This window comes from Python bivittatus, unplaced genomic scaffold (assembly GCF_059951505.1).
Source record: "Python bivittatus isolate LINGU-HERP-01145 unplaced genomic scaffold, Pbiv_v1 ctg000190_np1212, whole genome shotgun sequence".
Taxonomy (NCBI): Eukaryota; Metazoa; Chordata; class Lepidosauria; order Squamata; family Pythonidae; genus Python; species Python bivittatus.
The window spans coordinates 21,663,099-21,674,166 of record NW_028277042.1 but is presented as its reverse complement, the minus strand read 5'-3'; the positions used below and the strand labels follow the sequence as shown (position 1 = coordinate 21,674,166).

At 49.7% G+C, this 11,068-nt stretch overlaps 1 protein-coding gene across 1 annotated transcript in view; it reads left to right on the top strand.

Moving 5' to 3' along the window:
- The first annotated feature begins 532 nt into the window (after positions 1-532).
- The window catches only part of FANCA (FA complementation group A), a 27,322-nt gene continuing 16,786 nt past the window's right edge, over positions 533-11,068 (top strand). Inside the window, exons 1-17 of the mRNA XM_088136255.1 lie at positions 533-640; positions 882-991; positions 1,830-1,917; positions 2,240-2,373; positions 2,828-2,923; positions 3,818-3,891; positions 4,911-5,023; positions 5,648-5,730; positions 6,196-6,229; positions 6,952-7,021; positions 7,449-7,561; positions 8,359-8,435; positions 8,956-9,097; positions 9,586-9,719; positions 10,075-10,185; positions 10,661-10,756; positions 10,886-10,945. Of these exons, the coding sequence (XP_087992381.1) occupies positions 610-640; positions 882-991; positions 1,830-1,917; positions 2,240-2,373; positions 2,828-2,923; positions 3,818-3,891; positions 4,911-5,023; positions 5,648-5,730; positions 6,196-6,229; positions 6,952-7,021; positions 7,449-7,561; positions 8,359-8,435; positions 8,956-9,097; positions 9,586-9,719; positions 10,075-10,185; positions 10,661-10,756; positions 10,886-10,945 (1,566 nt within the window). The 5' untranslated portion in view covers positions 533-609. The remainder of the gene's footprint in view (positions 641-881; positions 992-1,829; positions 1,918-2,239; positions 2,374-2,827; positions 2,924-3,817; positions 3,892-4,910; positions 5,024-5,647; positions 5,731-6,195; positions 6,230-6,951; positions 7,022-7,448; positions 7,562-8,358; positions 8,436-8,955; positions 9,098-9,585; positions 9,720-10,074; positions 10,186-10,660; positions 10,757-10,885; positions 10,946-11,068) is intronic.

Below are 11,068 nucleotides of genomic sequence, written 5' to 3'. Positions count from 1 at the left end.
AAAGGCAGGCGCCCCACCCCGCGCGCGATGCGGCGAGGAAGAGGAGCCTTCCGATCGCCGACGCACGTGCTCCTCTAGTCTAGGGCAATCGGGACGGAAGGGTCCCGTGAGAGAGGCGGCGGGCGGCGCATTCAGCCGGCGGAGCGCCTCTCGGCGGGCGGCGCAGCTGGGGAATCTTTAAACCCAGGCAGCGCGCCGGCCAGCGGTTGCACGGCGGCCCCAGACCCCGCTCCCGCGCTTTGCCAAGGGCCACCCTCTCCTAGGCGACGGCCGGAAAGCAGCCAGCCTTTGCAATCCCAGTTTCTCAGTTAGATCCGCAGAAACGCACACTCGCCCTTCGCACGGTAGCCTTACTCTGCAAGCCACGCATGCGCGATAGACTTCCCTGCGCCGCGGCTCCGCCAGAACCTCTTTTCCTGCCACCCCAAACATGGCGCTCGGTCCGTTTGCACCTTCCTTATCGCCACTCCCCAAATGGCCGCGGCTCCCGCTTAGCGAATGGGAAGCTCTCTTCTCTCGTCCTCTTCCTATTGGGGGAGACGTTCAGACGGCGGCCAATCAGAACATAGGGCGCGCTAGTTGGCTGGTGGGAGGCGCCGCTGCGGGAGAATGGCCGGTCGGGCCCTTTCCGCCCTTCTGGGTACGGGGGGGGGGCAGCGCTCTGTACATGCCCAGAGACTCTCCGCGATGGCCTCGGCCTGCCGCGGAAGCGGGGAGTTGCACTTTGAGTGTGCTCCAGGAGCCGGTGCCACTGTGGGGGAGGCAGTCCTCACGGAATAGGAAGGGAGCTGCGCTCTGGGTATGCCCAGAGGCCCACTCAGTTAAAGAAAAAAATTCTCAGGTCTCAGGCTGATGAGTTCCTCTCTCCCCCTGTTTCCCAGCGGATAGGTGCAAGAAGCGAAGGAGGGAAGGAAAAACCCAGCAGGAGCTGCAGGAAGCGGCCCTCCGCCTGTTGAGCTGCCATCAGAGGCTGGACGAGCTCTTGCTGGAGGTGAGGAGGGCGGCGGCTGGGCCTGGCGCGGGACCCGGTGGTTTTGTGCATTTGCCTCGGTGTTTCTCAATCCCGGAGCCTTTAAGATGTGTGGACTGCAACTCCCAGAATTCCCCAGCCAGCCATGCTGGCTGGGGAATTCTGGGAGCTGAAGTCCACACATCTTAAAGGCTCCGAGATCGAGAAACCCTGATCTACACTATTTTGATTGGCTTCTTCATTGTTAAAAGCAGGGGGAAAATAAACAGCAATAGGCCATCAGTTGACGCCATTTAGAAGCGGTGATATCGATAATAACGTTCGGTAGAATATTTGGAACCGTAAAACAGCTAAAACACAACAGTAGAGGACTTTGATAAGAAAAGTAGAGCAGATTTAGCCAAAACGACGACGACTTACCTTTCAGTGGCGCTTACTCCCTTTTTCAGGGTGGCAGCCTTGATTTCATAGCGGATTAATGCCAATAGTGCTCCGTGATGGTTAAAGGATTGCCCTGCTGAAAAGGTCCATAGGCGGAAGAAGTATAGACTGGCCACTAGATATTATAGCCACCTTTAGCTTCCCTGTTGATGACCTTGTTTATCAGGCTGCAGAATGTTAGTATACGCGGCCGTGCCTTTTTAAAAATGCTAAGTATTTTCTGTCTATGGGATGTTTCTTTTAAGTATTCTGGGAGGATATCTCCATCTTAGAGAAGCACTGTGTTCCTTTGGGGGTTCTGGCATATTTGATGAGTTAGTAATGCCTCATGTTGTGTCTGGAGCAGGCCGGGAATGACCAAAGGATTTGATACGTAATACAGTCAAGACAATTGCCCTTTTTCTCTTTTTTGCGGCAGAATGGAAGTTCAGAACATAGCGAGTCTGTACTTTCCAATAACTTTGGCAGAGGCGGAAGCAAAGCTTCAGTTCCAGAGCAATTTGTAGGTGGGTGAATAGAATTTGTTTTGCCAGGGAGAGTGTCTGAAATGAAATGTCTGTTCAGTAAAAGAAGAATATTGAGACTGTCTAGTCCAGTATGGTCACTAGTTACGGGCAGGTGTAGCTTTCCAGAATTCATGCAGTTGTCTTTCCTTGCCTGCAAGCTGAGCCTTTTCAATGTCTATGCAAGCTATTGGGGTTTTCTTCTTCGTTGCTTTTTCAGTCCCGTCCCATTGCGCTATTGCCTGCTGCAATTTTGGGTGGTATATTTAAAGTCTGGACAGTTTCCCTCTTTGCTTTACCTTAAGATGCTTCTCTTCTGTTCTAGTCTCAGCCTTGAAGGATAAGGCCTCTATGCTGGGTATGCCAGTGGGAATCTTATCAGCCAGAATGGCAGCCAACATCATTGAGAAGATCTCTGTGGAGTCTGATCAAACTACGCTACTGAATGCAGAACAGAGAGTAAGGGAAATATACCAATTTCATGTGTGGCGGGGTGGAGGGAACTGAAGATGAAATAGTGGTTAGTGTTCCTGAAACACCCATTGGAAATTCTGAGAATTGCAGGCTAGTGGAAGAAGGTTGATTTATAGGACGATTGTTTTACAAGACCTAAAAAGGCAGCCTACAAGTATTTTAAATAAATGTTTTAAAAGGGTAGTTAATTTTCCAAAAAAGCACTGTCATTCAGGATTTGAAGAATATATATGAATTTAGGATTAGTTCATTAACTGTTCAAAAATAATGCTAAGCCATATACTTCGTTTACACTGTGAACCAGACCCCTATGTCTTCTTCAACAAATTAAAAAAAAAAAGGCTAAGTGTTATGTATAAACATAGATTTACTGTTTTAGGCAACAGACTAAAAACCTATTCAAATCACTCCATTTTCTTTTCTTTTTTTCTAATTGCAGAAGAAGTTGTTTTGTTTGTTCCAGTCCTTGAAGGAATTAATAACTGATAATGCTTTCTGTCATTTTGTTTTTGCTCAAGAAATGTGGAAAATGCAGGTAAGAGCATTAGGGCTGAGAGGGAGATGCAGGCAGAGAATCTGTATATGCATATACGGCAGTTCATCTGGTAACAAGCTTAAATGACTAAGGCCATCCTGGGGGCCATACGATTTCTCAGTTGCTCTCCTCTTAAGGATGGGGAGAAAGTAAGTGCTCCCGTGATGGAGAGGGGGGTACAGGCTTGGAAATCCGCTCCTAGTTCCAGAGCCAGTTCTTTCTAACATTGGAATTGAGGTGTAAGGAACCAAGTAGGGTACTGGGAGGGATTGCCGGTCTTTTAGTTCCCCAACATGTTGATAAAATGATGCCTAAACTAAAGCAGCCTCAGAGCTGGCGTGGCTTATTTCTTTCCCATAGAAACCATTAGAAATGATTAAAAAAAAAATACGTGACAGAGAGGTGGGGGGGAGACACAAATGGCTCTCCTCCCTCAGTTTTGTTCTGCTGGAAGGGATCTAGCAGGTGCTGGTTTTTCAGAAGCTCCGCTGTTCCAACTTTACTTGCTCTGCCAGATCAGGTTGCTCCGTCCAGGTGTTGCACAAAAATGCAGACTTCTTTTGAGTCATCCTCTGACCTCCCAAACGACACGTATTGAAATATAAATCAGTAGCAAATTCCTGAGGGCTGCCCTGCTAGACTCTCATTGTGGCTTTTGACTCACACTGAACATTTCCAAAGAACGCGATGGCTACCATATCTGGCGGTCCGTTCAGTGTCCTGTGGTTCTGCTGCAGGGTAGCCTTAGGAGGGCGTGTAGGGTTTGGCAAGGCACATGGACCTCCTAGTTAGTTACTTGGGTGGTCTTTGGGTGGTGGCAAGTTGTTGGGTTGCTGGCATCAGCTTGGCATCTTTGCATTCCAAATGATCTGACCTTAGCATTATTTCCCCCAGCGCCCACTTATTTTGGAAGTTGCATGGCACCTGCACAGAGAGAACATTGTTCGTTTGGAAGAATTACTGGAGAAGTAGGTAGAGGCTTGAACGTTTGCCTGTGGCTTTGGCTTGATGTGACCTCTGTCAGCATTTTGGGTTCTTGTTTGTGGAAGCCTGGATCCTCCACTTGTAAGACAGATGCGCACTGAGCAAGATTTGTGATGATTCTTGGCAAATTGTAACAGAAGAACAGTTCCAAGAGTGATAAAGGATGATAAAGAATGATTGAATGCAAACAGGGTCCCGGAACTGCCAAACACGGATCAGGCTGAAGGGCTTAAAATGCAAAACATACTCAAGCCTTTTGCAAGATATGAGTTCAAATCCCGGCGCTGTCTGCTACCCCCGAGTGCTTTGCATTTGAAACAAGTGCTTCCCATGAAGGCTGGAACTTCAGTGGCAAGTCTTGAAGTATCACCCCGACTGTTTCACATGCTGAAACCATTGATGCGGCTGCCTCCTGAAAATAAATAGGCACAACCTGTTATTCTCCCATAGCAAAGGAGATTTGGGAATTACAAATTTAAGCCGTGCTGGAAATAGGTGGCATGTCTTTATTGGGTTCTGCTTAGTACAAGCTGCCACCTTGCCCAGGGGCAGTCAAAGTGTTGGATTTAAAATCCAGCCTTTGTTGGTCCACCCCAAGCCAGGTTAAAAACAGTTGTGGCCTTCCTTCCAGCATCCGCTTTGCATGTGGAGGTTAAAGGTTTGCTCATTGTTGAAAGCCTGTTGTAGAAACCATGGAGAACAGCTGCTAGTTGGTTTAGATAACGCTGAACAAAGGTTCTACATCCCTATGTAGTTTATTCAGTGGGAACAATAGCTGCATTTACATGGATGCAAAGCCAAGCGGATGCATGATGCGAAATTGCTTTCTCTGGTTGTACTGGTCCAGGACTGCAATAAACTTTGACTTTGACTTTCTCTGGTTCTGAACTTAAATTTCAGGCTAAGAGCAAACGGTGCATTTTTGTCCTTTTAGCTGAATGCTTGGAGGGGAGAAACTATCTTTGGAAAAGGGCAAATGATGCGGACTCTTGTGTCTTCTCAGGAGTCCTGATATACCGGCGCTGGTGGATTGGTGGTCCAGCAGCCTTTGTCTCCTGTGCCATCAGATGGAAGAGATGCCCCTGGGCACAGAGACCGGGCAGAACATTCTCGCAGGCAAGGCAGGACAGAAACGACGGGTGTGGGGCTGATGGCCAGAAACAGGCCAAGGCTTGTGAACTACCTTGCACGTACTGGCTGTTGCCCTGCTCTGCGGGGTGGCAGGCCTGGTTTCCTCCCAACGTAGCTTTTTAATTGAGCTCCTCTCCAGTTACATGAGACCCAGTCCAGAGTCCTGTGATAGCTGCCTGTCCACTGAAACTAAATCTCTTCCGTTTGTGCTATTAAATATTGGTGTGACTTGTTGAGCCAACAGCCAGGCCCCCGACTGTTATGACATGCCGTTTCCACATACACTGGCTTCTGCCAGACTTTAGAATATTTTATGTTTAGAATAATTGTAGCAAAGGGCAAGTACAAACTGGGGCAGAAAAATGTGAGAAATTTTCAATTACTGAGGAATATAGGGCTGGAGTTTTGATGTCTGTTGATGCTTCTTCCTTTTTTTTGCTTCATCAGTTAGGTTTTATTAAAGCGAAAGGGGACCCCACTGAGTCTGGAAGGTGTTTCTGGGCACAGTTTCTTGTCTGCAGCCCCTCTTTCATTGTATCCTACATCTTTTCTTGCCTCATCCAGTTGGCATAGGAGATCCCTGACCTGGGCTTTCTTCTTAATATCTAGACTTTGCTATTGTGCTCCTTCAGAATGGATTTCCGAAAACATTTGAGTTTGAAAAGAAGTTGGAAATGAAGAAGATTTCTGAAGTAAGAATAGAACAGATTTGCTCTGTAGCACCAGATATAAATGAAACAAGCCAGTCCTCACCATCCCCAGGGTGGCCTAGGAAAAACCCCGCCTAACATCCTATGAAGTTCTTTCCAGTCACTGATCAGCTGGGTTTGTGCACTGCAGCAAGCCATTGCTCATTTAATGGCCCACGGTTGGGCTGAGCTCATGCAGCATGCTGGAATGGCGAAGGCCTCAGTTACAGGAGAGCCAGCGCGAGGTTGAGGGGATAGGCTCAGGTGAGTGAAATCCAAGTTCAGGCCCCCCTCGGCCATGGAAGCCCACTTTCAATTTCTCTCTGGTCAATCTCCCCCATGGGGGAATTAATTAAAAAAAACAGGAGAAGGTGCTCTGTATGCTGCTTTGAAATCTCGGAGGAGGGCAAAATATAACATTGCTAACGCCTACTGAAAAGTTGGTGACTCTGCTTTTTTATTTTGCAGATCTGCTGTGCTGTGCTTGAGAGAATGTTGGCATGTAAGTGGTGGTTGTAGGAGCGGATTGGGTTGGGATCAGGAGTGTCATCGCACTTGCGAGAGAGGCTTCTCTGGCATGCTGGAATGTGCTGGGTACATAATTAGCTTTCCAGCTGATCCCTCCACACACAAGCAGTGGGAATCACTGACGAGACATTGCTACCACACAAGTAGCTCGAACCGCATTACGTCCTTGTAGGTGTGCGTGTTCAGCGACACTGAAATTTCCAAACTGCCCATCTGTGAATTGTTGGGCATTTTTCCCCCACTTTGTATCGCATAGCTGGAAGAATGCTGGGCGCTATTCTCTCAGGGAAGGACTTCTACCACAACACTGGCTTCGAAGATCTTTGGTCTCCAGGTTGCTTTGTTCCAAAATACAGAGCTTTCTGCTTTTCACTCCCATCCATGCTAATGAGCAGCTGGTGTTCCCTGCAGAAGTGGTTCTGCAGTAAATCTATTACAACAGTAGGACAGGTTTTCAGACCTCAAGGGTTAGGGATAGGGCTAGCATATAAATTTAAATAAATAAATAAAATGCTCCCAGGCCATTACCCTGATCAAGCTTAAGGTTCCACTCTCTACTCTTAAGAGATTATTCCAATGGCTCTTTCTTTCCCCTATTCTCCTAACAAGGCCCTCTCCTTAAAGGATCGGTATGGTCCTGCTTTAAGCTAGCTTCTCCTTAGTGAAGGTGCACCCTTTTATTTACCTTTTTTTTAGGGGTTCTTGATGCTGTAGCTAAGGAGAAGCAGGACAGTGCGTCCCCCACACTGAAGGCAGTGAAATGCTGGTAAGGATCTGACTGCTCCCCAAGGTTAGGGGTGTGAGAGGGAGGGATTTGGAGAGCAGCAAACTGGGGAACAGAGCATTTCTGAGCTCTGCAAGAGATCCATTCAGTGGCACGTGCTTCCCAAGTTGTTTCACTCCCATGACTACAAAGCAGAATGGAACTCTTGTTTCCAGCAGCAGTTCTCTGTAGGTCCAAAGGTTTGCCCGCTGAATTGTGTTGAGGATATTATATTTACTAATAATAGCATGCTTTTATATTTTTTTTTCAAGCGCTTGAGTAATAATCAGAAAATAAATATTTATCATTTATTTACAGCCTTCCTGGTCAATGCCTACTTACTGAGAAAATGGGAGCAATTAGCAGTAATTCTCAGGCATGCTGACTCATTGTTCTTGTGTATTTGGACATTTTTCCTCTTCACGCACAGGCTCCAGGTATATAGCATCATGGCTTCCCAAGGGACTGTTCCTCCCGAGTCTCTGCAGCAGTTCTTTGGGCACATCTTCACCCAAGTGCTCACCTACGATCCTCATCTGAAAGGTAGGGCTCCTGGAAGGGGGCCGGGTGAATCGCGGAAGGGGGAGGGAGGTCTTTCTGGGGGACCCTCTGCCGCACCTGAAATGCCTCCAGGAGGCTCTGGAGCAGCTCCCCGTTACGCACCAGGCTGCTGCCAGCATCTCTGTCTGGTGTGTGTTTGAAGGCAGGGCTGCGGAGTAGAGGGGATCCGTGTAGTTGGAACACGGCGGCCTGCAGAGTCTCGCTCCTTCTAACTGTCTTTATCTATTCTGAGATACACATTTGTTGTTGCTCAGTCAAATAAGTTCTTGAAACTGAGGACAAAGCCGGAATGTATGTATTACTCCTGAATTATTAATAGTTAACACGACTCAAGCTCTGGAACTGCCTTTTGGCTCCACAGTGATTGGGGATGGAATGGGGTAGGACAGGACAGGACAGGATTTCAGTGTCCCCTGGAAGTTGGTGATGGAACTCAGGCAGCCAACTGAAGCCCTACGGACGGTTAGATCTGATCTTAAGGTCTCCTTTTCCACTCCTCCTGCATTGTGCCCTTCCTGCAAGGTGACTGAGGCTTAGAACACAGAAGCTCTCGGTCCCCGGGGTCCTTGATTCTCCACTGATGACTCAACTCTTCAGCAGCGACCTGTGGGAGGGAGGGAGGGAAGGGTGGCGTGTGGGGTGGCTGTTCTGAAGAGCCGCGAGAAATGAATGGCCTGCCTGTTTTGTCAGACGCAAGCAAGTGAAGATGTTTCTTCTGCAGTACTGCTCTTATTGTTCTATGAAACTAGTGTTTCCCCCCTCCCTGCCTTTCCGAACAGTGTCCGATGCCATCAGTCTGCAGAGGGAATGGAGCTTTGCCAGAACCAGTTCGGCGCTTGCTACGTTATACCGCAAAGTATGTCTTCCTTTACAGCGAATGCTCCTTAGCATTACTGCGTAATAAGTAAGGCTGTGCTTCTCGGGTTTTCGTGCAATAATCCCTGTCACGTGCAATCTGGGCAACGTTGGGACTACTTAGAAATTATTCCTTTCAATTATTACAAAACAGGACCTGGTTCTCTGGCCCAGAAGAGCGGCTAACGTGTTAAAAGTGGGGGGAAGCCAAGAAATGCACCAGCAAGCTTGCTTTGCCAAGAGGCTTGCAGAACAGATGGAGGAAGGGAAAGGAAAAGGAAGGACCATCCTGGATATTTTCCATTTTTGACTCGAGGCAGGGCAAGGCAGGGGGGAGGAAGAGTAGTTTTTTTCCTTGTGGAATGTGAAAAAGGGCCAACATCCCTGGTGATCCCTCGAGGGCCCCTCGCTCAAGTCTAACCTCTAGCCCACCGAGCAGAAGGACCACCTTGGGGGGGCTAGGAGCCATCAATCACAAGGCTCCTCCCCACTATTTCAAAAGTGATTCCTCCTCTTTCCAGCTGTTTGTGGTGTTCAAAGCAGAGGAGCTCATGCACCGCTTGCAGCAGGTCCTGGAGACAAGCGAAGTGAACTGGCATCACGTCCTCTCGTGCATCTCTACCCTGTTAGTCTGTCATTCCCAAGCAGAGCAGCTGGTTAAAGGTACAGACCGGGGCTGGGAAATGGGTCCCTGGCTTTGTAGTGGGATCCGGGAGGAAACTGGCCAGTCCTCGTGAGGTGGGGTGCCCCTGACCAGCCATCCCCTCTCAGCCTACCTTGGCAGGTTGATGTAAGGACAACAGGGGAGGACCCTGCATGTCCAGCCGAGGTTCTTCGGTCGCATCCTTTGAAGAACACATTTCCCATGTCCTCCCTCCACTTGGTATTGTGTGTGCGTCTCTCCACCCCACCCCGCCCACCCCACCCCGCCCCCTTATGTATGAGGTTCTGAGATTGGGTACAAAGGCTTTGGGGGGATTTATATTCTGGGCATGCTATTTCGGAGTTTCCTGGCAGTGGCAGCTTCAGCACATCACAGCACCCCAAAATGATTGAATTGGGAGACCCTGAAAGTTGCGCAAGGCTGTGATTTGGTCTCGGAATACGGCTTCCCTACGGCTGGGTTAGAGATTTTACTGTGTCTCTTTTAGACCTCCTGGCTGGTCTCTTGAGAAAAGCCTTTGCGAATTATGATTTGGAAAACATGATCACGGCCTTCCTAATCATCCGCCAGGCAGCCTTGGAAGGGCCTGCTTTATTCCCCCCTTATGCAGAATGGTTTAAGGTGAGAGCGAAGCCAGGGCAGGGGGGCTTCCTGGGGAGGAGACTCCTGGGCCTGCAGGAGCTCCTCCCTCAGCTGGGGTGGTTTTGGAGGGGGGCGGGTGGAATAAGGCCGTCCCAGCGGAGCAAAGATGCAGCCTTGTGATCCCCGCGTGCTTTCGTGCACTCGGGTGCCTCAGTGCAAATTCACCCAAAGGGAAGGGGGAAAGAAAGGCCAACGTATAACGTACAAACTGAGCGAGGGGGTGCTTGGGCCATCGTGCTGTGAAGGGCCACAGGCAGCTGCTCTGGACACTGGGGGCAGGGAGGGAGGGTGGGTGCTGGCCAGGTGGGCTCTAGGCACCATTCTTTGCTTTCAGCTCACTTTTGGGAATGCCAGCAGCCTCCATGGCAGCAGCAAGAAGGCGCTTGTCTTCTTCTTTAAGTTCCTGACACAGCTGGTGCCCTTCGAAGCTCCACAGTACCTGAAGGTGAGCCTTGTGTGGATTGCGCTGCCGTAATGCCTGTGGGGAGGGCTTCGGGATTTGCTAGGGCTTGCAACCTCCAGGGCTATTGAACGAATGCCCAAAAGCCACGCTGGCTGGGGATTATGGGAGTTGAAACTGAAGCAGGTGCCAGCTTGGAGAATGCTGCTCTAAGCAACATGAACCCCGATCTGCACATTTCTGCAGAGTGGATTTTGCACACACAAAGCGCGATGCTGCAAAACACGTGCATTTACTGTGCGGCCAGGCGCATGTCCGGCAGGTCTGGGGAAAGTGCCTTCGTCTTCTGCACCCCTCCTCAGAAAGAAAGGCTGGGGGCTCAAGGACATCCAGGCCCCTGAAATGGCCCCCCAGTTTCCCTGGGGTCCCAGGTGTGCAGCTCAGAGACCTGCTGCATTGATGTACCTGGAACAGGAAGCGTCTCGGCTCTGCGCTCCACCTTGCCTTGCGCTCTCTCTAGGTCCACCTTCTGCATCCCCCGTTCGTGCCCGGCAAGTGCCGCCCCCTTCTGCTGGAATACGTCACTTTGGCCAAAACCCGCCTGGCAGATCTCAAGGTGCCTCCCTCCCTCCCTCCCTGGGGGGGAAATGGAGACGGGGAGCAGAAGGGCCCCCTTCCACACCCCCATGGCCTCCTGGGCTCCCCCGTCTTCAGCTGTTCAGGCCTTTCTTGTCTGTCTCTTCAGGTGTCGATAGAAGACATGGGCCTCTATGAGAACCTGTCTTCCACGAAGGAAGCCTCCCAGGTATTCGCTCAGATTCCATCCTAATGAATGCTGCCACTTGTTGTCATGGTAACAGCTAAGGGCAGATTGCACCTTCATATCTGCAAAATGGGCCGGGGGAGGGGCGATAGTGTTACATTGCAA